This window comes from Suricata suricatta, chromosome 11, assembly GCF_006229205.1.
Source record: "Suricata suricatta isolate VVHF042 chromosome 11, meerkat_22Aug2017_6uvM2_HiC, whole genome shotgun sequence".
Taxonomy (NCBI): Eukaryota; Metazoa; Chordata; class Mammalia; order Carnivora; family Herpestidae; genus Suricata; species Suricata suricatta.
Window position 1 is genome coordinate 94282094 of NC_043710.1, and position 24056 is coordinate 94306149.

A 24056-nucleotide genomic window follows, 5' to 3' on the forward strand; every position below is an offset into this window, starting at 1 on the left:
GCGAGCTGCAGCCTCAGCCGCTCGCGCTCCACGTGCAGCCGCTCGCGCTCCAGCTGCAGCCGCTCGCGCTCCAGCCGCAGCCGCTCGGCCTCCAGGTCCAGGCGCCGCTGCTCCAGCTCCAGCTTCTGCTTCTCCAGGTTGACCAGCACGTGCGGCTCGTCGTAGGCCGGCCGCGATGGCGTGGAGTTCAGCGTGAAGAACTCCTCGATGTGCGGGAAGTCGGGCAGTTCGCTCTCCCTCCTGGGGTCCGGGATCACGGACGACAGCATCTCTTCCTCCTCCTCGATCTCGAACTGGAAGGACAAAGCACTTGTCAGGCTGCATCTCTGCTCCAAGCTCCTCACGCGCCTAAATGCTTCTTCAGAGCTTTCTGCATGCGTGCGCACAGGAAAGCACTGGGGTTTTGAAAGATACTTACAAAGACCTGCCTGTTGTCACTATTAACAGGTGACCCTTCAACAACAGGGAATCGCGCTGTGCGAGGCCGTGTACACGTACATTTCCTCGCTCAGATGCGGGAGAGGGGTCTTCTCACAACTTCCTTACTATTTTCTATAGCTTCCTTCATGTTAAGAATACAATAGGGAATACATACAACATGCAGATGACGTGTTAATCGACTGTTTGTGCTACTGATAAGGCTTCCGGCCAACAGCAGGGTGCTAGCAGGTAATTTGGGGGAGTCACGGCTTCTCCAGGGATGCTGGACTGTGCAGAGAGCCAGCACCCTTACCCGCCCACATGGCTCAGCTGTGTATATAATCAAGAGAAGGATATGTGGGTTAAAAGAGAGACTCATGACCTGAGGAGAAATGGAATGACTTTATTATGTCAAACTTGTGAGTTCACTGGAAAACTGGGAACTCTGCCGTTCCGGACTACCCTGCTCTCCCACGTCAGACCTGAAGCACTAAAAGGACACAGAGGATTCACAGGCTGGTACTTACTTCGGGACTCTGGGGGTCTCGTTCCTCCTCTTCCACTTTGACCTCAGTTAAGGATCCGCCTGCATCCCTGAAATCTGCCACATTCTGCCAGTCAAAGTTGGGATCATTCCGGAATGCAATCTTGTCATCCATCTCTTCGGTGAGCGAGTCCTCTAAATCGGAGGTGGGGAGGGGGAACCCCGAGCCGACCAGCTTGAGGTTCGCCTTCATCCTCTTCCTCTTCATAAGCGCCCGCCAGTCTAGGTACCTTCTTTTCACCTCTGTCCCCGTCCTCTGCTCCCCCTCCCCCACAGCGTTGACACACTGCGCGATCTCCTCCCAGGCCATGCGCTTCATCACGTTGATCGTCGTGTTGAGCTGCTTGGAAAAAATGACTTCTTTGCGTTTTGTAATTTCTTTCAAGAGGGTCTGAGTTTCTTGCACACTGAAATTGCTTTTCCGCTTCCTTTTCAACTGCTTCATTTTCCTACCCTAAGTGTGGCGTTTTCACAGTAAGAAAAGGTGGGAAAAGTTGAGAAAGCTGCAAAGTACAAAACTCAAGGGCAGTCCCTTCTTGGCACTTTGTTTAAATCAGTTTTCCTACTTGTCAGGTAGCACGGGCAGGCTGGACAAGCCCTAAAGAGAAAAAAGTAAAAATATCAAACAACTGACAACTTTGCAATGTACCTCGACCCAGGAAGCTGGACAAACGCAACTGGAAATACGGCTCAACCCCCCCCCCCCCCCCCCCCCCCCCCCCCCCCCCCCCCCCCCCCCCCCCCCCCCCCCCCCCCCCCCCCCCCCCCCCCCCCCCCCCCCCCCCCCCCCCCCCCCCCCCCCCCCCCCCCCCCCCCCCCCCCCCCCCCCCCCGCCTCTGTAGGTGTCCCCCTGTCCCCGACCGCGCGTCCTCCCCTGGGCCGCCGCTAGGGCTGCTCCCCGCCAGCTGACACTCTGGGCCCACTCACTATCCTCTACCCCCAGTTACTTCTTTCTGTGCTGACCACACTGGCCTTTCGGTCCCCCATTCTGTCCCTCCCTCCCCTGCTCAGAGCCTCTGCACACGCGGTCCCAGTGGCCTAGGAAATGGATACCTGACAAAAATTACACACGTGTTTGCAAATTTGATCCCAAGTCAGGTTAGTGAACATTTTAGAACACTTGTAATGATAAAGGATCACATTTAATTAGCACTTGGGCCCAACATTCCTTATGTAATTTAAATCATCATATGGGCTGCCCAAGTACTCAGCTTTTCTCTAGAGGTGATTTATAAACTAGGTTTATTTTTATTTTTAAAGATACTTGTACATACCTTTTTACAAGTGATATATTTTTGTTTATATATATAACATATCTTCATACATGCCTTACATATTTTTTATATGCTTATAAAAAAGAACTGAAGCAAACTGATTTACACATTAAGCCAGCCCAAATATGCTTCTCCTTACTACCTAGGTTGCAGCACACACTTCAGAGAATTCCTCCAGTGAAAACTTGGCTTTTTGCCTTCTTGTAGCATTGCTCCAGCACTAGGAGGATCTGGGAGAAGGATCTGGGAGGATCTGGAGCCTACTGGCTCCAAAGGCCGTTACCTTCAATACCTAACACTGTGCCTAACAAATAGAAAGTACAAATACAACTTAAAATAAGGCAGTTAGGGGATGGGAAAGGTTACAAAGTGAAAGAGAAAGTAACTCAAGGAAGGTAAGCTACCAAAGCCGAAACACTTCTATGGGCAAAGTGTATGTTTAAAAGAAAAAGGCAGGCCAAGTCAGTATAGGCAAGAAGCAGTTTGTAAAATTAAGTGAACCTTTAAATAAACTACCCATTCTCTCACTATGCCGAAAAACATAAGAACATAACAAGTTATCCAAAACTGTGTAAAAAGAAAATATTAGGTAAAAATGCTATTTTGCTACTATAGTCTGAGTGGGTTATCAAAGACATATTCTTGATATGGAATCAGCAGGTTAGATGTCCTTAAAAATAGAACAGAGAGCTAAAATAATATCAAATTCCCTATCATATTAAATACAATATATTGATAGGACTTTTTGTTTCCAAAAGATAAAGCATGTTTCAGAGCACTTAAATAGCTTCTTCAACCATTTAAAAAATGCTATCATATTTTTAAGGGAAAAGCATGGTAAAAATACAAATATCCATCAATAGATTAGATGAATAAACCAGACCACAGCCGCATAATGGGATATTTGCAATAAAAGCTATATAAGAGTAGGGATATGACTTAGCACAATATCCATGTGTAAAGGTAGCTTAGACCTCCAGTCACTTACAGCTTGTGTGAAAATCTTTGACACTTCTGATTCTTCTAAGAAAGTACCAAATCAGTTGAAATTTGCACCTGAGTTGATATGTGATAGCTACGTTTGCACGGATAAAACTAAGCTATGTTGCCAGGAATTTTTTTTTCTTCTGTTCTTTCCTTTGCACTTTGATTCTCCTATAACACGGCTTGGATTTCTATCATCCGTTACCCAATAATGTACTGAAATTCCTACTACGTGCCAGGTACCTATTCTTGGTGCTGGGAATAGAGAACCACTTCCTAAAACGTGCAAAGACACCGTTTCAGGTATCTGGCACCTCTCCTTTTCATACTGGTTGTGTTCCCTGTTTTTGCTGAAGGGAGTTGGGTGGTTGCAACCTCCAAAGATGGTCAGCTCTTCCAAGCCCTGACCCGGAGACCCGTCCTCCTCAAGTCCCAGCGGACCGTCATTCCTCGCTGGCTGCAAAGAGGTACAGCAGTTCGCTTACGTAATCCCTGGAAGGATCACGTACCACCAAAGGCGTATTCAAACGGGCATTTTTTTCTTTTTTAAGGACTGCCGCTTGAGAATGAAGTTCTTAACACTGCGCGAGAAGGCAAAATTAAGAGCTCTGGGTACAAACTTTTTTTTTTTTCTTGTAAATTCCTTAGGTGGTTCAAGGGGAGGAAAAAAAAAAACCATCACAAACTACATAAACTTCCCCAAGTCCTCCCCGTGCCCACACAGTCTTCTAGGAAATTCCCTTCCCGGCCGAGTAGGATGCTCCCGTCTCGAAGTCCTGGGAGCGAGACACCTGCGGTCTCTTCAGAGCCACCTGTTCTCCGAGCAGGTAAACGCGTCCCCCAGTTCCCACGCGCTCTTGGGGGCGGGGGCTTCGTGCACAGCCGCAGCCAGGACTCGGGACCGCTGCGCTCCCGGAGGCCACCTGGGGGAGGTGGCCCAGCCCCGCCACCGCACCTGCGGGCAGCCTGGGCGGACGGGCGGAGGTCGGAGCCCCGACTAGGGGTGCGGACACAGCCCTCCCACCCGCCCCGCTCAGAAAGCCCTCCTCGCGGCCCCGCTAAAACGCACCCCCAGGGCCAAAGCCAGTCGCGCTGGGACGGCCACCTGGGGCCGGGTTCCTTCCCGTTCCTAGGGCACCCACCGTCCGCGGCGCTGCCGCCTCCTCCAGGGCAGAACCGCTCACCTGCGACCTCAGCGCCACCACCGCCCGGCCGTCTCTTAACGGGACTGGTGGCAGGGGGGCCGAAATGCCTCCCTGATTCCCCGCCCACTAACTTCGCCCGCCTTCTGCCATCACCCATTGGATGACACGGCTGCCACTCTTGCGAGACGTCTTTTCCATTGGTCCAGATGGTACAACCGTTCTGTTGAGGGCCCGCCCCAGGTCTGCCTCACAATGGGAATCGAGTCCCCAACCGGTTCCGGGTTAGTGCCCTGGAATTCCGCCCCCTTGTGATTCGTGGCCTCCCGCTCTGCGCTCGGGCGTTGGCGCAGGGCTCTGTCAGTCAAGTGGGCTCTAGAAGCGGATTGGTTCCTAGCGATCAGCTCGCGGCGCTTTTCCTTCTGATTGGGTCCCTGGCCGCCCCGCCTCCAAACACTTGCACTGTCCTTGACCCTCACCTGCTAAAAGGGCAGAGAGGAAGTGGGACCTTGGCGTGGCCTAGACCACCGTCACCTTTTGCTCTACGGAGTGCGGCTCAACTGGACCTCACCCGTGCCTCCGAGACTGCCTATGCCACAACCGGTGATTTCCTTACTGCTCAACCTGAGTGTCACTTAGTGTCCTTGTGTCACTCGACGCCTGCAGAAACACTTGGCCTGTTGACCATTTCTTCGTAGTTTTCCGCACTGTGTGCTTTTTTCACGCGCTGTTTACTCTTTTGTGGCCTTTGGCAGTCGCCTTGTGCGCCGCCACCCCAGTCCTGGTGTCACTGTTGGTTCTGGCCACGTGATCCCTTCTTCCCACAGTGGCCAGGGCTGTGGGCTGTGCGGTTACTGGGTGTGGCCACAGTCCTGGCAGATGGTGCAGAGCTTTTTCAAAGATTGCTTGGTCTTACATCGACATCCCTGTTCTCCCTTACCCCACCCCACCCCCACGCTAGTTGTCTGTTCCTAGTTGCCATGGTGGCCTTGGGACTTTAGGTCATATTGCATCCACCTGTAATTTACGCCCCTGCTCTTTCCTGCCAGCCTCGGAGCTCAGTTCACGAGTTCTTTCTGAAGGAAGCCTTACCTTCTTCATTTACCTGCTTCCCCTCGCCTTCCGAGCTGTCTCTCTGATGTAGGTGTCCCCGGTAAAGGATGCTCAGATTTGAAGTTCAGAGAAATAACAAGTGTCAGCCTGAGTGTGGTCCAGGCCCCGCCTGGCATCCTGTTAAATCCTACTCCAGTCATTCACCTTGGGAGGCGGTACCTCCCAAGGGGGTGTCTTCCGTCTGTCAGCTCTTCTCAACTGTTCTGTGCCGGTGGTCTTTCTTGTTCACTGGTGTACTTTCTCTGCCCAGCACAGTGGTCCTGGAATGTAAGAGGCACTCAAAACAGTTTTGGTGAATAAATGATGGAATATTCCGGATATACAGTGGAGGAACTCGAGTCCACAAAATAGGAAGTGCTTATGAAGTAGGTTTTTTGAAATGTGATGATGGGTTTAATCTTCCAGATTGCACTTAAGAGATTGTGAATACTTTTGCCTAATGAGACAAACAGGTGTTGTGGGTTGGTTTTTTTTTTAATATGAGAACTTGGATTTTTCTAATTTTGGGTTTTGTTTGTGATGGATATTTCTCAGGGGAGTGCAGTGGGAAAGTAAGAGAACGCTTCATCCCAATTATAACCTTTCAGAGTATGTATGTCCACCTGTTGAATCCATTATATTTACTTCAGTAGCAGAGATACGCCTAGAATGTGTCCATAAGTACTAAGAACCTTCTGCTTTCGTAGGAACTCTTTCACGTTCCTGCGATTACACCTCAGTCTCACTCTGATTGCAAGACCTTTTCTAGACACCCTGGCTATTTTTTCTCAGCTGTAACTTGCGTGCGTGCCGGTGGGCCAACAAGGGAGAGATGCAGGGTAATCCCAAATGCCTAATATCAGTACCCCATTCTGAACCTGATGGTCTGTTTACTGATTTGATATTTGCTACTATTAACTTCAGGCTAGAGATTTGATGCCATGTTCTTAAATACTTATTCTAGAACTGAGCCGTCCAACTGTGGTAGCCACTAGCCAGATCAGCCCCTGAGAAGTGGGGAGGGCAACTGACTACCTGAATTTTAGTTCTTACTTAATTAATTTTACTTTAAAAAATGGAATTCAGTCAATTCAGTGACTGGATGATTTCTAAGTTCATTTGGAAACCTTGAGTTATGTGAATCTCCTTTTTCAATTGTAAATTTTTTGAAATCTAAATACAGATGGAGTATTTCTGATCAAAAAAATTAGCACCTGAATTGAGATGTATTGTAAGACTAAAATATACACAGGATTTCAAAGATTTAGTACAAAAATGTATCGTGTCTCACTGACAACTGTCATATTGATTGTAAGTTGAATTATAATATTTAGCATAATTGGTTAAAGAAACTATATTATAAAATTAATTTTACCTGTGATTGTTTACTAAATGAGGCTAATAGGAATTTTAATCTTATACATGTGGTTTGCATTATATTTGTTAGACAAGGCTGTCCTAGTCTGTGCTTGGCCACAGCTTATTAAAAGTCGCAGAATGAGAATATAATAGTTAAAATGTTTCTCTTTCATTCTGTTGTTTAATCATAGGGAAAGAAGAACATCATTTGTGCTGTATCTCTTCCGAATGCAGTTTAGTTACATAAACGTAACCCAGCAGACATGTTCTAACGTACATTATGTATCAACAGGGATGAGTCGTGCTGTTTTCACTCCCCATTTTTGCCTTTGCACATGTCCTTCCTGTCTTGTCCTTGTGACATAGTCTTATTCTTCAACACCTGCTTTTCCCTCACAATCTTAGAACTGATCAACTTGTTCTTTTTCATAGGAGTTTTATGCTTATAAATAGTCTTATGTAGATTTCCACTGAAGAGCTATTACCCCCTTCCCTTTTGTCTGTAGCACCTAGCACACCATCTGGCATTTAGGCTGGTGAACACGCATTTGCTGATCGAACTGAACACCGACAAAATAAAACTTACTCTGTTCTGTCCTCTGTGGTGCCGCCTGTTGTTTGCAATTTTCATCATCTTTCAGTTAAATGATAATGGTTTATAAAATGACATTGAAAGCTTTTCACTGGCAAATTTTGTGTATCTAAAAATTTTACATTGAATGGAAAGCCATTATGGTTCCTGTGGATTTTGTTTTTCATAATGGGGAAAAATAGGAAATGTTAGAACTCGGGCTATTTGAAAAGGTAGGGATGTCTGATTTTCATTCGCAAGATCAGTGTGGTATCAAATCTCCAGAAGTCAGATGGGTCCCAGCATTCCAACTAGCATCAGCTGTGGGTCAGTTGCCAGTTTTGTTTCTGGTAGGAGATTTGGTCTCTCCTGGAGTAGCCAATGAAATAGTGCAGGCCAGTGCTTAGTAGGAAATAATTCACGGTACTTTTTCTGAAGATCATCCCAGCTTTCATCCCTGTGCTCCTGGACATGGAGTTGCCCCGGTGCCAGAGTCCGGCTCCAGCAGGTCCAGGGCTCCCTGAAAGGATGGACGGTGTCAGCAAGAGGGAGTGAAAGAGCCTCAGCCTTTTTCCCGATCACCAGGCAGGCGTCTCTGCTCTGTTGGTTTTTGTGTCTTTATTTATACATTAGATGTTAACACGACATCAAAAAAGTGGAATTTTTACTACAAATAATTCTTCAGTGATAAGATGCTCTGAAAAGTGTACAGAAACAGGTTTTACAGAGGCATTTTTGCAGAACTACTCTAATTTCAGTGAGGTAGTTAATTTTTACAAATAACAGGATAACAGGACATTCTCAGTGAAAAGCAGATAACATACACAGTTGTTTAAACCGGTAGTAAATCTTACAACTAAGAAGATAGCAGGGTGTTCTCAGTGAGAAGCAGAAAGCAAGCACATTTGTTTATATCAATAACACTAAGATTCAGGCATAGACTAGGCTAGGAGTCATTCTGTCTGGCTCACAAAAGGAAGAAGGTATTTGAGCTGGTTAGGAAGCAAACCTTGTTACTTACTGTTGAAGGTGTAAGCACCATAGGGGCCCTAGATATGCTGGCCTTTGTGTAGGAGTTTAAGTTTTAACCACTCTTACCCGTCCTCATAAACAATGTCAGTGTAAGGGAGGGTATTTGTGGCACCAGTTAGCAAAGGTATGGGCAGTACCTTAAGTCTGGCTCTTGTTTGTTTCTTACCTCTAAGTTAGGCTCTTTTTCTCTGGGCCAGAGTTAATAGTAACTCTTGTGTTCTTTAATCCCCTCTATTATCTATGTCTTGGGTCTGTAAGGCTCATTAGAAGAGCCTTTTGACAAACATTTGCAGTGCTTCGTCTACATTCTTCTTTGTAGAGGTGGGAATATGCTTCTTATGAGGTATCTGTGTGGGAATATCAGTCTGACTTGGAACACTGTGAGGCCTAATCAATAACAGCAGACCCAGTCCCAATATGAGCCAATAGTAGAAGGAGATGCCAGTTTTGCTTTATGGCAGGAGCTGTGCAGACGTCTGCCATTTCCTTGCCGTGACTGTGTCATCTGGCGAGGCCGACCCGGCTCCCAGCACCCAGGGGAGAAACAGATCAATTACAAATCTATTTTTGCCAGTTGGAATGTGCGCCCTGGTGACTTTCTATTTGGAGCACTTTTAAGAAATTCACTTTTGGTGTATATACATACTCTTGTGGTTTATCTCTCCTGTTTGGCAGTCAGAGAGGCCTCTTGATGAACACAATTCTAACAGTTTTGTGGGATGTGCATCTGTATCTTTGAGTCCCCTGCAGAGTGAGCTTTATTATGCAAAATAGCTTATATTTTAAATCACCCCATCCCAAACATATACTGAATGTTTAGTGAAGTTGATCGGGCCCTTTTTGCATATCAACAGAAAAACAGGCAAAAATTTCATTTTAGTAGTAAAGATGAATCATTGTTTTCTCACTTTAAGAAATGACTGTCAGTTTTTGTAACCTCTTAGTTGATTCTTATATATGCATTCTTTTTTTAAATTTAATTAGTTTATTTTTTAAATTCACATCCAAGGTAGTTAGCATACAGTGCAATAATGATTTCAGGAGTAGAATCCAGTGGTTCATCCCCTACGTATAACACCCAGTCCTCTTCCCAACACCTGTCCTCCTTAATGGCCCTTCCCCATTTAGCCACCCCCCCAAACTCCTCCAGCACCCCTCCAGTAACTCTGTTCTCTATATTTAAGAGTCTCTAATGTTTTGTCCCTCTTCCTGTTTTATATTACTTTTGCTTCTCTTCCCTTATATTATCTGTTTTGTATCTTAAAGCTCTTATGGGAGTGAAGTCATATGATATGTCTTTCTCTGTCTAACTTCACTTAGCATGATACCGAGGTTCCATCCACGAGGTTGCAAATGGCAAGATTTCATTTTTTTTAATTGCCAAGTAATACTCTATTGTGTATATATACACCACATTTCTTTGTCCATTCATCCATCGATGGACATATGGACTCTTTCCATAGTTTGGCTATTGTTGATAGCGCTGCTGTAACCATTGGGGTGCATGTGCCCCTTTGAAACAGCACACCTCTGTCCCATGGATAACTATCTGATAGTGCAGTTGCTGGGTCCTTCTTGGGAGCTGTTTGAAGTCACCGGTTGAGCGAAAATTCCTGGTGAGGGTACGGCAAGTTTGCACGGTCTCTCGCCCCCAGACAGCTGCCAAAATCTACCCTCTTGTAACTTTCATTTCTGCTTGGGCACCAAACCTCGGAGTGCATTGCTGATTAGTGTCAGGAGCGTCCTGTCCCCCTGCCCTGTCCCTGAGGCGTGATTGCACCTGGTGAGGGAAGAAAAGATGAGATGCTGGGAGCTGTGTCGGCCTCGCCGGATGACACAGTCACAGCAAGGAAATGGCAGACGTCTGCACAGCTCCTGCCGTGAAGTGAAACTGGCATCTCCTTCTACTACTGGCTCATATTGGGACTGGGTCTGCTGTTAATGATTAGGCCTCACAGTGTTCCAAATCAGACCGATATTCCCACACAGATACCTCACGGGAAGAAGCGCATTCCCACCTCTACAAAGAAGAATTTAGACAAAGCACTGCAGATTGTTGAAAGGCTCTTCTAATGAGCCTCACAAACCTAAGACATAGATAATAAAGGGGGTTAAAGAACACAAGAGTTACTATTAACTCTGGCCCCCCCCCCCCGAGAAAAAGAGCCTAACTTAGAGATAAGAAGCAAACAGGAGCCTGACATAAGGTACTGCCCATACCTTTGCTAATTGGTGCCACAAATACCTTCCCTTACACTGACATTGTTTATGAGGACAGGTAAGAGTGGTTAAAACTTAAACTCCTACACAAAGGCCAGCACATCTAGGGCCCCTATGGTGCTTACACCTTCAACAGCAAGTAACAAGGTTTGCTTCCTAACCAGCTCAAATACCTTCTTCCTTTTGTGAGCCAGACAGAATGACTCCTAGCCTAGTCTATGCCTGAATCTTAGCATTATTGATATAAACAAATGTGCTTGCTTTCTGCTTCTCACTGAGAACACCCTGCTATCTTCTTAGTTGTAAGATTTACTACCGGTTTAAACAACTGTGTATGTTATCTGCTTTTCACTGAGAATGTCCTGTTATTTGTAAAAATTAACTACTTCACTGAAATTAGAGTAGTTCTGCAAAAATGCCTCTGTAAAACCTGTTTCTGTACACTTTTCAGAGCATCTTATCACTGAGACTTATTCGTAGTAAAAATTCCACTTTTTGATGTCGTATTAACACTTGATCTCTAAATAAAGACACAAAAACCAACAGAGCAGAGACGCCTGCCTGGTGATCAGAAAGAAACTTGAGGCTCTCTCACTCCCTCTTGCTGACACCGTCCATCCTTTCAGGGAGCCCTGGGCCTGCTGGAGCCGGACTCTGGCATTTTTTCATTTAGCCAGTGGGTTCATTCAGTCACATGTGGGCACTCTGATTGCCAGGGACTATCAGCCTATTCAGCTTGATCAGTAACTCTGCACAGTATTCAGCTGGTGCTAAATGTTTAGGAACTGCACAAGTGTTGATCAAACATACAGACTTGGAGGAAGAAATCATAATAATCTACCTGAGCAGGCTCATTTTGTGTTTGGGATTAGAGGAATACAGATCTCCTAAATCACCCTCTCACCCGAACTATGAATTAGGGATTATAATTTTCTAGAATATTTAGGTATGTATTCTAGAGATCCTGTCAGACCTACCCTCTTCTCCCGATCCAGGAAACACTGAATGAGACATTCCACTTTGCCTTGAGGTAGGACAAGTCTCAATATGGATTTCTGCACATGTCTGTGGGAAGGAGACATATAATTAGGGTTATTTCTGGCCTAGCATGAACCCAAGGATGGGACTTAAAATTTTCTCCTTGACTCTTTAATACCAGCCTGTGGTTCATAGGAAAATTTGTATGCAGGTCATGGGAACCAGTATCTGTTGAATATTAACCCACCTGACAGTGGAAAATCATTTGTCAAGCATTCCTTTTCTCCCAAGTCCTTTTGACCACCCACGGCTGTCCTACTGGCCTTTTACCCAGCTTTCTACTTTCTTAACATCTCCTTTGCCTTATCTTTTATTTCCCTCATTCCTCTGCCTGCCTCTTCCTCCAAAGAAAATAAAATCAAAGCAAGATTAACAGATTATTCTATGTCACGGGAAATAATTAAGTTCACTGTTCTTTTTTTTGAGATACAATTTCCAAATTTCATCTTTTGCTATTCCTAATTTGTCAAAATAGTTTCTTAAAAACAGTTCTAGTTTGACAGACTCCTGGTACTAGCTGCTTAGAAAATAGGTAAACAGGGGCGCCTGGGTGGCTCAGTCGGTTAAGTGTCCGCCTTCGGCTCAAGTTATGATCTCACGGTTCATGAGTTTGAGCCTGGCATTGGGCTCTGTGCTGGCAGCTCAGAGCCTGGAGCCTGTTTCAGATTCTGTGTCTCCTTCTCTCTCTGCCCCTCCCCAACTTGTGCTCTGTCTCTCTCTCTCAAAAATAAATAAACATTAAAAAAAAGGAAATGTGTAAACAAACCACATGTTCCATGTGCCTTTGGCCTCACAAATGCTAAGCACTGTAGCCTGCTGGACCATCTGTAATGAAATGCTACCTAGGGATGTGCATGAGAGTGCACACATTTCATGCAGCACCGTGTAAATAATTCTAATGAGTCTGCATGACTCCAATTCATCTTTCCAGAAACTCCCCTGATGTCACTTTCATTCGGTTCTTTTCTATTTGTACTTCCTTCGTGTTGCAAATTGGAATATTCTGTTTTCTGGGGAAATTATTAGAGTACATTTTCTTTTTCACTGATACTGACGTAACATAAATGTGTGCTTATGCATCGACAGATATATACTTTACACCTACTGCGTGCTATGCCTTAGAGAAATGGATGGGTTCACAGACACGGGGGAGGGGGAGGGATTGGGGGACCAGGGAGCGCTTGAAGCCAGTGCTGTAACAGGGGAAGCTGGCGTTTTTAATCAGTAGCTTTTGAATTGCGTGTAGCCAAGTGGTTCTCCTGAGGGCCCTTCGTGGCGTTCACATGTGGTCATTTCGTACAGTTAACCTGCTGATGTAGCTGCAAAATCGGTTTTGCCTGATGTAGTCAGGAACTTGCGCACTAGACGGGGGGCTTGGCTTGCTTGGTAATTGGGTTCTTTATGGAACTAAATGCTTCCACTTAAATGTTTTTAACTTAACTTAAACATCAATGTTTTAAAATCACATTACCTCGCTCTATAGCATTTCCTCAGATCGGAGTCCAGATTTTTACTGATGGCAGATTTAAAATGTGGTTTTTGGCAAAATTATTCCCATAAGAAATATAGGAATGTATAGGAATGCTCTTCCTAATATAGAAATGAAAGAAAACAAAGACATAAAACTATAAGAAATACAACTCTTTAACTTTGCATCATTAATTCACTCTGAGACTTCACGAAATCTTTAGAAAAATGTGTGAAACCAAACCAAAACCCTGTTTTGGGTTGTTTAATTACCTTGTGACAATTTCTCTAGCTAAACAAATGATTCCACTGGTAGGTACATGGAATACCTTCTCCTCTGATCAGAAAATTCATCAGATCATTTTGTTGTCGGTTTTTTTGTCTTATTTTGTTTTTTGCCATTCCTTCCTTCCAGTGCCATGGACAGGTCAAGAAATCAGCCAGCATTCTGCCCGCCTCTGACTTGCTGTCTACCTCACACACGCTCTCGGGACTGTTCCTGAGGAGAGATGTCTTTCTACTTCCACTTAATGAAATTAATTCGATTCAATTCATTCATTCATTCAACAAATATTTATTAAGCACCTACAATATGCCAGGCACTGTGCTGGGTGCTGGGGATACAACTGTGGACAAGATAGACACAGTCCCTGCCCTCAAGGAACTTACAGTCTAGAAGTTACACAGACAAGTACACAGGCAGTTACAATGCAGTATGGCAAGGGCTGTGACGGGGGAGGACACCGAAGGGCACCTAACTCAGTCTCATAGGCAGCGGGTGGTGGACAGTCATGGATGGCTTCCTGGGGGAGGTGCCGATTTGGTAGTGCAGGATGAGGATAAGTTAGTCGGGTGAAGAGACGGGGAGAAGTTACAGCTCAATGAAATAGCAAATGCGGTGTCCTATGTGCTGCTTTTGAGGTTTGTGGGTGGGTGAGGTTGGGGAGAGCGATCATGGAAGAGAGAAGTGAAGACCAGGTCATGAAGGGACTCATTTGCTCTCGTAAGAGCTCGGGATTTTTCCTGAGGGAATGGTGCGTGTGAGTGTGTCCTCAGACCTGGACTCATGGAGACTGAACGGGGGAGGGAAGTCTTGAGAGTGGAAGCCAGGAGCTCAACCTTTCACCTGTTCCTAAGTCCTCTTCCATGACATCACGCCCTGTGTTCCGTCCAGCCCATCCGGCCACATGCAGCCCTTCAGCAGTCTACTGAGAGCACGGTGTCGGACCTCTGCTCACCCCTAAGGCTCTTAACCCCTCTTCCACCTGTGAAAACTCAACTCATCCTTCAAGGCCACACTACTGAAGTCATCCTAACTTGTGCTTTCTGCTGAGATCTCTACAATGTTTATCTGGACCACACGACTTATTATTTCAAATGACCCAAACCTTCCTTCGAGCCATGTTAATTTCACCCATACAGAAAGTGGGCTTTGGAAATAAACATGGGTATAATTTTCTTCACCATCTCCAGTTGAAAACAAGGAGAAATTCTTCATATTTCTGGTCTACCATAAACCACTCTTAGTGCCTTTGAGTGTTTTAAATGGAACAAGGGGAATGGGGGGCTGGGAGGAGAAGCCCAAGAGACACATTACTTTATGCAGCAGAGTGTACAGTCAAGTACAATTTCAACACAATTACAGGGTATGTTGCTTTTATGACAATGAATCGCTCCCCGATTCAGACACTCCGCCCGTGACACTCTCACGGCTCACAAGGCAAACGTCTGTAAAAGAGGGAAGCTTACTATCTGGAGACGGTAAAGGCTAAGGACACGTGCCAACGTGGTCCAACTCAACTTCTACAAATCCCCTCCTCCATAGTCTTAGAATTTCTCAGGTAGCTTTTAGACTGAGAAGAAAAAAACCCTTAAGCTCTGTGGATATTATAAGAATGTCCGTTGTTTTATTCTTTTTGTTGGGTACAAAAACCACAATTTTGTACACAGAAGGAGATTATAAATAATACTGATAACATGAGTGACCCGTAGTCTCTCTCGCTTCTACATTGCAGACTGATGACTTCACAGAGCGTTGTGTTTGTGTTGTCCGCGTTCCCGGTACCGAGACGAATGTGATCTGTGGACACCGACTCATGTGACGGAGGGGGGTTACGGCCACGAGGAGGTGACCAACAACGTTTGTAAAAAAAAAAAAAAGTCTCTAGAGTTGATTACAGTGATGGCATTTATATCAATTATTGCAATGTATTGTTCCCTAAGATGGTTAGAAAAAAGAATCGTGTTGTCCTCTACTGAACTTACATCGGTTAAAAAGCAAGCATGTTTCAGTATGTTTTCTCCAAAGTGAGTGTAAATACTTCCTTTAATTTTTTTTTGTCACAGGATTTACATGTGTGTTTATTTTCTCATCACAGTTTAGTGACTTGTTTTCTCAGCTGGAGAGTCTCCTGTGGAACACGGGGGTGTTCTGGAGACAGGTTAGCAGGTTCATGGACTTCTCTAACTACTTGACCCCTTGCGGTGAAGACGGAGGCCTTTCTGAGCAAGAACTTCACAGTTTAATGCGCTAACTCGCAAGTCTGATTAGTTTTTAAGTCCACTCGAGTGAAATTTGCTGCTGTTAATAGGCCCATCCCAGCTCCCCTCCCCCCACCCCACTCCCCGAGAGAACCTAAATTGTGAGTTTTCCTGATATAAAATCTGAGTTTGGGTTTCCGAGCTGAGCTCATGCACGCGTTGCTGCTGGGCCGCAGGGGAGCATCGGGAGGCGCCGCCCGCTCTGGCCCGGAGGCCTGGTCCGCAGCACCTGCTCAGTGCGCGGGCTGTGCTCCCGTCCGTCACCAGCACAGTTTGATTAAGGCACTCAATTATGTTTTTGGTTTTCATGGTAGGTCCGATGCAATGACAGCCAATCCCGAACTCTGTCTAATCGTAGTTCCCGCGTGCACCGCCTTGGGGCAGTCGGGCGTCAAAACGCGGCCATTCTCACCCACGCTCCCAGTGATGGATAGTCTGGCTTTGTTTCTTATGGCTTCAGAAAAGGTCAGCTGGGTGCATGGAAAGGAAACAGAAAGAGTGTGCAGTGTTACAATGCCTCTCTTCCTTCGGCAACGTGAGACACAACAAACACCAAGATATCAATAATTAGACATCTGCATTTTTTTCCAGTATTCTCTTTGGTCACAGGAGAACTATGCATGCCAGGAAAGGAAAGCTCAACTACCCCAAAGAATAAATCGGCCTCCAGTTTGTGGTCCTTCCTGTTTCGGAACTAATTTTGAAATCGTAAAACTAGGTTTGGTTTGGCACGGGGCAGGACACAGGTGTCGCCCCGTGGACCACTACAGGACTTCCGGTCCAGCTTATAATCTCCTTGTATGCTTGACATTGGTAATGGAACCTCTGCTCTTGTTGGAAAATGTCTTTATGGTGCAGGCGCTATCCTCAAAACTGTGGTGAGCTGTCTAAGCAAACTGTATCTACAGACTATTCCAGACAGGTCTTCCTGTCTGGGGAACGCTGATCATCCATTCATACCGGGTGTACTCATGACCCAGAACAGCCTGACTAGTGACCTAAAGGTCCTCCTCCGTTAGCGTCTTCCAGAAGCAAATTCGTATTTTCGGAAGCTCTGAGTGCTTCAAGGGGGGGTAGTGCATGAGTAGGGACATGTTTCAATTCCTCCTGAACTGTCCTTGCTGGGGAACCTCACAGCCTGAAGTTATGGGGTCAGGTTTCTGAAATCCTCATGAAATTCCTACTCTCTGTCACAGTGAGTCAGTAGCAGGTAACAAAATTATGCAGAGGAGAAACAGGCAGTGTTATGTAAATCTAATGACTGCTCATTCATTGTCTTTAAATTTTTTCTAGTGGCTGAATTTTAATGTTAAGTCCAGAGGAAAGTAAGGTAAATGAGATGTTCCCTAAGTTTGTTATGGCTCATTATTTATTTTTAATAACTTATGATATATCTTAATTCCTTGTGAATTTAAGTTTACCTAATTCTTTAGGAATTCTATCCCTATCTTTATTCTGTCCTGGAACTTAAATATTAGAATAATTGTATATGAAATCGTGAAATTAATAATGGGAGCAGAAAACGGTGTAATGTATAGGTTTAGGGATCAGATGCCCTGATAAAGTCAAACTGTTAGTAGCTTATTGATGATAAAAACCAAGGTCATTATCATAGTTCTATAGCAAATAGTCTCAACAGTTAACATTTATCTTCCAAATCAGAAGTTGGGATACAATCCCTACAGAAACTACTCATCACTAAATTAAAATAAACCAGGACCAGAGTTTGAATTTGTTTCCTCAGATTCCCTTTCAACATTTAATATTAAGTAAAATAGATAATTATTTTTAAAAATCTATAGTTTTGGTTTCATGTTTTTTGAAGAGGAAATACAATTTTTGAAAGGATTTTTTTTCCAGAAGGCTTTTGTTGTATTCTATTTACATTCTATTTTGGTTTCCTTCCTTTTCTTGATTGGCTTTGTGAAGAAAGGAACATATCCAAACAGGAAATATTCCATGTGCAGATTCAAATAAGCTTCTATAGATTACTTCCCTGTGGAGTAGTGTGACTGAGTGCAATAGTTAATCAGTCTTTGACAGCTTCTTAGTTTGTCTTTAAACTTTGCATTCGCAGTTTTTAAGTTTTTTTTAATGCTTATTTATTTTTGAGATGGGGGAGGGGCAGAGAGAGAGGGAGACATAGAGTCCCAAGCAGGCTCCAGACTTTGAGCTGTCAGCAGAGAGCCCGACGCAGGGCTCGAACTCACGAACCATGAGATCATGACCTGAGCCAAAGTCGGATGCTTAACCGACTGAGCCGCCCAGGCTCCCCTTAGTATTCTTACTTTTTAGCATTATTATTTCTTATACTATGTCTCCTGCTTCTTCCATAAAATGTCATTTCTATTCAGCTTGCTGTGACCCTCTCAAGGGTGCTCAAATTGGAAGCCTTTCTTATGAATTTATACGTGTTGAGCTTAAAGGCTATGACCTTAACCTGTATGTGTTCCTGTATGGGATAATCACTTTTAGAGTAAATATTCTACATATTGAAGGTTTCATGTTTTGTTTCTGAGATTCTAGGACATTATTTAAATTATCAAAAAAATCGCAAAATTGTGGACAATAGAGTTTTTAAAAAGAAAAAAGTACAATCTTCTTGGTGCAAATCATTTCATTTACCCTGAATGCCATTAAGTCTTTTTAAAAATCATGGATATGAATGCTTTACTTTTATTTGGAATAAAAAATTGTCTCAGGCATGAAATAATGGAGGTGAATTGTTTGATAAGTTGTAATGCTAGGTTCTGACCCCAAAAACATTATTATATGTAAATTGTATGCCTATAACCTGGGAATTTATATCTCTTTAGCAACTTCCCAGAATTCTGTAATGAACTGGCATCCATGTTTCTTTCTAGGATTTTCTAAGGTTCTTTTTCTTTTCCTTGCAATCCTAGGACCTTGCTAATGGTTGGAATGTTTTTGCTATGCCAAAGAAAAGTCAGTTGTAATGAACCGGTAATAAAAAGCCCCAAAACAAACCAAAAAACAAAACAAAGCAAAAAACAAACAAACAAACAAAAAAAACCAAAAACCCAACCCTTCATTTTAAGACATAAAATTCATTCCAGAATTAAATCCAAGTAATTAGTTCTGAAAACTTGTCAGGTATTTTTCTCTCAGTTTGGGGAAATCTTTCCTCATTTGCGTAACTATTAAGATACAAGCATTTCTATAATGGCCAAGAGACCCTGACATTATCATTGTTTGTTGTTTTGTGCTCAGAAGACAAACTCAAAACACCCTGATCTGAGTGAACTGAGGGTTTGTTTTTCATTCTTTTCCACAAAATTGGGAAAGAACCATTTGGGGCTTATCTAGGTGCACTTATCCTCAGTCATCCATTGATTTCTAGACTCTGGATAAAAGCAGTTAGGTCTTGGTAAAAGAGAATGGCTTGTTCTCTGTTTTAATATACTAACAAAGTGTTTTAAGCTTTTATATAAATAAATATCAAAATTAAGCGTAGTTATCTGGCAGTATCTCAGATGTACATCTTAGGAGAATTATCTTAGGTTTTTGAGTCTTGGATCCGTCAAGCACTGAGTGTCTCTTGTGGGTTCAAAGGCTCAGAGGTCAGTGTAAACAGAATGAGCAGCGTATTCAGTTGGCTGTTACGTGTAATTTTAGAAAATGAGTCTTAACAAACCTGATTTTAGGAAGATCAGTAACAAATGCTTTCAGATCTTTTTTTTTTAAAAAACACTTTCTCTCATTAGAGGAAAAATGTAGTGGATACTTAGATTCTTAAAAAATTATCTCCATCACGTACATTTCATTGAATATTTACAATTACAATTTTTTTTATCGTGGCCCAATGAAAGCCTGTGAGTAAGTGGGCTGACCCGGAATACTTAAAAGCAACTGAAATGGGAGGAAAAAGAGGCCATTCACTGCGATTTTTATCTTTTGCTGTCTCCTCCCAAAGAACACATACATTGCTGCCATTGTTAAGGGGAGAAATTGCCGCCTTGCCTAAAATATATACTGTGAACATAAAAGTTGAATTTTGTCTAATACATATGAATTGTGGTCAATATTCTGACAATCGCTCCTCCCTAAAGGTCTGGCTCAACGTACTGTCAGATGAACAAACAGCAGGGCTGCACTCTTCAAAAATACGGAATGATGGTTAATACAAAACAGATCAGAATAGGAGCTAAAGTTTTTTTGAGCACTCACTGTATTTGGATTTGTTTCTAAAAAACTATATCATCACATCGAAACAGGCAACTGTCTAAGCTGTGATCATCTGAAACGGTTTTATGCCAATTTTGTTGGCAGTTCTCCTAAAATTGGATTGTTACGCAGTAAAACCCAGAACTGATTTCCATTGTCTCCCAAATTTGGAGGAGGAAATGCTGATGGGATCGGTTTGCAGAGCAATCCTGGGGGTCTGTTTTTGTCTTTGTGACCCTTTCAATGCAGATATCTATTGGTAACATAAAGTTTCGACGGTGCATCGGCAGCCAAAGAAAACCGAACCACTTTGCACTGAAGTTTTCAAAAATATAAAGCTCTAATCGGAAGCAAGCGGTATCACCACTGGACAGACAGGTCACGACACTGCGTTTACAGGATGCATCCCCCACTCACTGTCATACGCCCTAAGTCCTACCCCTAAATTTTAATACTTTCGGTTCCATATACGTTGTAACCTTCTCTATAGGTTGCTAAATTCGGGGTATTCTGCGAGGAAGTTGGGTTAAAAGTCTGTGCACTCTTTGCCACCTTCATTCTCTTCGCTTCTGCCCTGGACTTGTAACAGAACTCTACCAAAGCCACCAGCATCGCCAAGCCCAAACCGCCGACCAGAATGTAGAAAACGCCGGCCACGTTGCTCAGGCTCAAGGCGCTCGTCTTGTCCTGGGGGGAGGGGGATAAGGACATTTCAGTTAACCATGGAAATGTCACACCCAGAAGGCAAAACAACACGCGAAATCCAAACAGCTAATTAAGGCAAGTGCAAATTGAACCTGAAATTATTTACGTGTATAATTATTTACTGATGTGGGTTTACGGATTGAAGCATAAAGCTTATAGCTCTCAGAAGAAGTGAAATTATGACGATTACCGATAAAATTGTGTGTAATTACAGTCAATAAAATTCGTGACGTTTTATCATGACTAAATATGCAGGGGAAAACCACCCCACTCAGCCAGAGTATTTACACAGCATGGCGGAAGTGGGTTTAGGTTGAAAATGGCATGTTTAAAACCCAATTACACGGGAAGAAGAGGTCTTCTGATTTTTCGGCCACTACTCATACTTGGAATGTTTGAAATTTCTCTCGAACAAGTCTCACTTCAGGTTTCCTACTTAAGGAACTAAGGTTTTTCAAGCCACAAGCTTCACATTTTCTCACTGTTGCTTTACCAAATATGTGGTCATAATGTACTAGGTCCACATTATTTTTTCTTTCAGTCACATGTGCATGAGGACTCTTAAATATCATATACTCTTTAGGAATAATTACATAGGCATCACACTTAGCTTTTTAAAAAATAACCTCAAAAAATACACGAATTATCGTGGCTGAGACATAAATTATTTTTGTATGGACTGATGACTGTTTTTGCTGATTGAAAAATAAGATTCCACTCCCACTTAAAAATACTTAATCTGTTAATACTTTAGACATATTGTTCTATAGAGCCTTCATATACATATTATCTCGTAAGAAATTTGGAGAGAGTCAAGCATATGATTGGAAGATATTAAAATCGTAACAAGAATTCAGAATTTTTTTCATAGATTGTAAAAACATCAACTGTGTCACCTCATTTGAAGTATTTTGGGCCGACTACATGCACGAGGCCCTGCGGCCGCCATCTCCCAGCAGCATGTGTTTGTGCGAGATGTGATTCAGACGCTTGAATAGTTTTGTCAGGGGAGTAATTTAAGTCAAAAGATGTACTAATGTACATGGTCCGCTTAGCCATAATATTAGCAGATTGGGCCAAAAATTTAGGGTCACTTCATTTTTAAATTAATTGCTCATTAAGGATTTATGCTTTTCTGGCTTCACACAATGATTTAAGAGAACGATTTCATAATTTGGCCAAGCTTGTCTCGTTCCACTCTGGTTCAAAAGCAGGAAAAAAGTTACAAAAAACGGAGGGATAAGCCCTGAAAAGCAATCAGTTAACATTACTGGTCTCTGCCTGAAATTACTGGAGGTGCTCCTGTTTAAGCCATTTACTTGTTTAATGCCTTAGAATAACCAATATTTTTTTTCTTTGTAAAAGAAGATAAAGAACAAAAATTTAAAAAGTTTTCAAGAATCTCCAATCATGGCTTCTGGGCCCCGTTATTGGTCTATTAACTTGTGCAGGTAACTAGATTCCCTGATAAATGGTTACATGGTTTCCTTTTAAAGGAAACCTTTCCTTCAGGATGTAGCACTATGGTCATCAGTGCTCAGCTGAATCAGGTCTGCACTTGCATCAAAAAGAATTCACAAATGAGAGATCTTAACCGGAGGATATTATTCCCAAACACCGACTAATTAAACATCATTTGGATAGACTCCCGGTCCGACAGTTCACCGCTCATCTGTCAGCACAAAACTTATAGGAGGGCCTCTTCAAACTAAAGTGGAATGCTTGGCAACATGGTGTCAAAAGGCTGGCTTTCAGAATAGGTGATATTCAGGGTTTCCAGTCTTTCTCCGGAGGACTGCCCGTCAATTTCCCATTTCCCGTTTGGAGAATCCATGGGTTCCTGAAATCTTTCATAGACCTCATGGTGTTTGTTGGCCTCCAAAAACAAATGAGACCCTCAGCAGAAAGCACTGCTCTTATTAGTGGTGACAGGAATCTGAGACCCATAGAAGGCATTCGAGGGTTCTGCTGCTAATTGGGAGTTTTCAGGGCGGCCTTTCCGCTGGGGAGCAGGGCCTGGGCCTCTGGGGAGGCCGGCCTGAGGCTGGGGTGTAGACGCCGGCCCGTGCGCGCCCGGCAGGGTGCCCACACGTGCCCGGTGTCTGCGGGGTCCATGTCTACAGTTGCCAAGCGCTCCCGTTTAGTGCCGCGTGAGCCCGGCGGGAGGCCCGGGGCAGGACTGACCTTGCTTCCGGAGTCCTTGGCTCCACATTCACCTTTATCGTACCACCATCTGTTTTTCAGCTTGTCTAAGACGCCTGCCTCACTGAGTTTCAAAACGGCAAGGTTTACAGGAGTTCTTCACGTGGAAAATAACATAAATAACATCATACATGTTATTTTATGTTATTCAAGTCAAACTACATCAGAACCGCACGGCAAAGTGACGGAGCGGGGGCCACAGCGGCGCTGAGTGTCTGCCGGAGGCCGGCCTCAGCCCCAGACAGAAAACTGGGGCCCTGCTCCATCGCTTTTGGTAACAGGCACATACTGCTAAGGGAGGATCTGTAAATAAAATGTATGCAATTACTGTGAACCCAAAACTATTGGCGGGGCTCCACTTGCTGAATCAGCCTGGACGATCCCCCCAGTGCAATGGTGGGGGGGGGTCATTCGAAATCCAGAAGCTCCTTCCCCCCCACCCTCCACCCCCAAACCTCTTTCAAAATCAACAACAGTGGCTGCAGATTCACAGAGGTTATGGGAACAGAAGCTAGATCGCCCTGGTCTCATGCCTCACTACACCTGATTCAGTTTGCAGGATCTGACTCCACACTATACAAGTACACCTGTGCTGCCCACCCTTCCACTGACCTTAACCATGCTGGTCGGGACCCACTGAGAGGGGAGGACGCAGGTGTTACTGACCAAGGGCCGCCTCATGTAGAGGAAGGACCTTAGAAGATGGGGAGCACGTCACTGAAGTGTGAGCCCGTGCTGGCACCCTCCTTCTGAACTGCAGTATTGCACCTAAATCATACCGAGACTGTAAACACAAAGGGAATGGACTTTAGGACGTGCTCTACGAACAGTGTATTACCAACGGGCACATGATGGCTCAGGGGTGACCAAGATTCTTCTGAACAAACTCCTGTCCCACAAAACCCCACTTTCCTTCTGTACCGTATCTGAGCCCTTCCATACTCCATGTCACCTAAGGAGTCTGGATCACTCAGGATCAATGCTGTAAGGAATCTAAGAGTTGCCCCAGGGTTCACTGCCCCGTTAACACCTCTGTGTGTGTAAAATAAAGAGGAAGGAAGAGCAGTGATTCCCCGTGACTCCCCGCATCTTCTGTTGTCATTGTTTCCATCCTTGATTGGTTTCTGTATCTCCTTGCTTTGACAACCATTCAGAGAAGACTCATTGAGTTTCTCTTGACATTCCTAAAGCTGCCATGATCATTCTGTCTGGCTCTGTCTCCTAATGCCTCACTTCTAGGAAATACGGAGTGCGTTTGGAGAGGCATGGCATGTGCTTAT

General features: G+C 44.1%; 2 protein-coding genes and 1 long non-coding RNA gene across 11 annotated transcripts in view; 1 reads left to right on the forward strand and 2 right to left on the reverse strand.

The window, feature by feature from the left end:
• Positions 1 to 4498, reverse strand: part of MSANTD4 (Myb/SANT DNA binding domain containing 4 with coiled-coils) — a 6398-nt gene extending 1900 nt beyond the window's left edge. The window contains exons 1-3 of one of the 4 annotated variants that reach the window (XM_029956127.1): positions 4407 to 4498; positions 948 to 1562; positions 1 to 293 (exon numbers count right to left, since the gene is read on the reverse strand). The exon at positions 1 to 293 is cut by the window's left edge and continues 445 nt beyond it. In XM_029956127.1, the coding sequence (XP_029811987.1) occupies positions 1 to 293; positions 948 to 1409 (755 nt within the window). In that variant the 5' untranslated portion in view covers positions 1410 to 1562; positions 4407 to 4498. Of the gene's footprint in view, positions 294 to 947; positions 1563 to 2380; positions 2961 to 4291 lie in introns of those variants that run through there. The other 3 variants (XM_029956126.1, XM_029956128.1, XM_029956129.1) reach the window with 3 other exon arrangements.
• Positions 4499 to 4849: 351 nt separating this feature from the next.
• On the forward strand, positions 4850 to 15303 carry LOC115305989. Its single transcript, XR_003915122.1, has 2 exons — positions 4850 to 4967; positions 15159 to 15303. It is a non-coding gene; the product is annotated as an uncharacterized LOC115305989 (long non-coding RNA).
• Positions 15029 to 24056, reverse strand: part of GRIA4 (glutamate ionotropic receptor AMPA type subunit 4) — a 552500-nt gene continuing 543472 nt past the window's right edge. For 2 of the 6 annotated variants that reach the window (XM_029956122.1, XM_029956117.1), the window contains 3 exons: positions 22759 to 22873; positions 20422 to 20556; positions 15029 to 16154 (listed from right to left, as the gene is read on the reverse strand). In XM_029956122.1, the coding sequence (XP_029811982.1) occupies positions 15990 to 16154; positions 20422 to 20556; positions 22759 to 22873 (415 nt within the window). In that variant the 3' untranslated portion in view covers positions 15029 to 15989. Of the gene's footprint in view, positions 16155 to 20308; positions 20557 to 22758; positions 22874 to 24056 lie in introns of all 6 variants that reach the window. The other 4 variants (XM_029956120.1, XM_029956119.1, XM_029956121.1 and 1 more) reach the window with 4 other exon arrangements.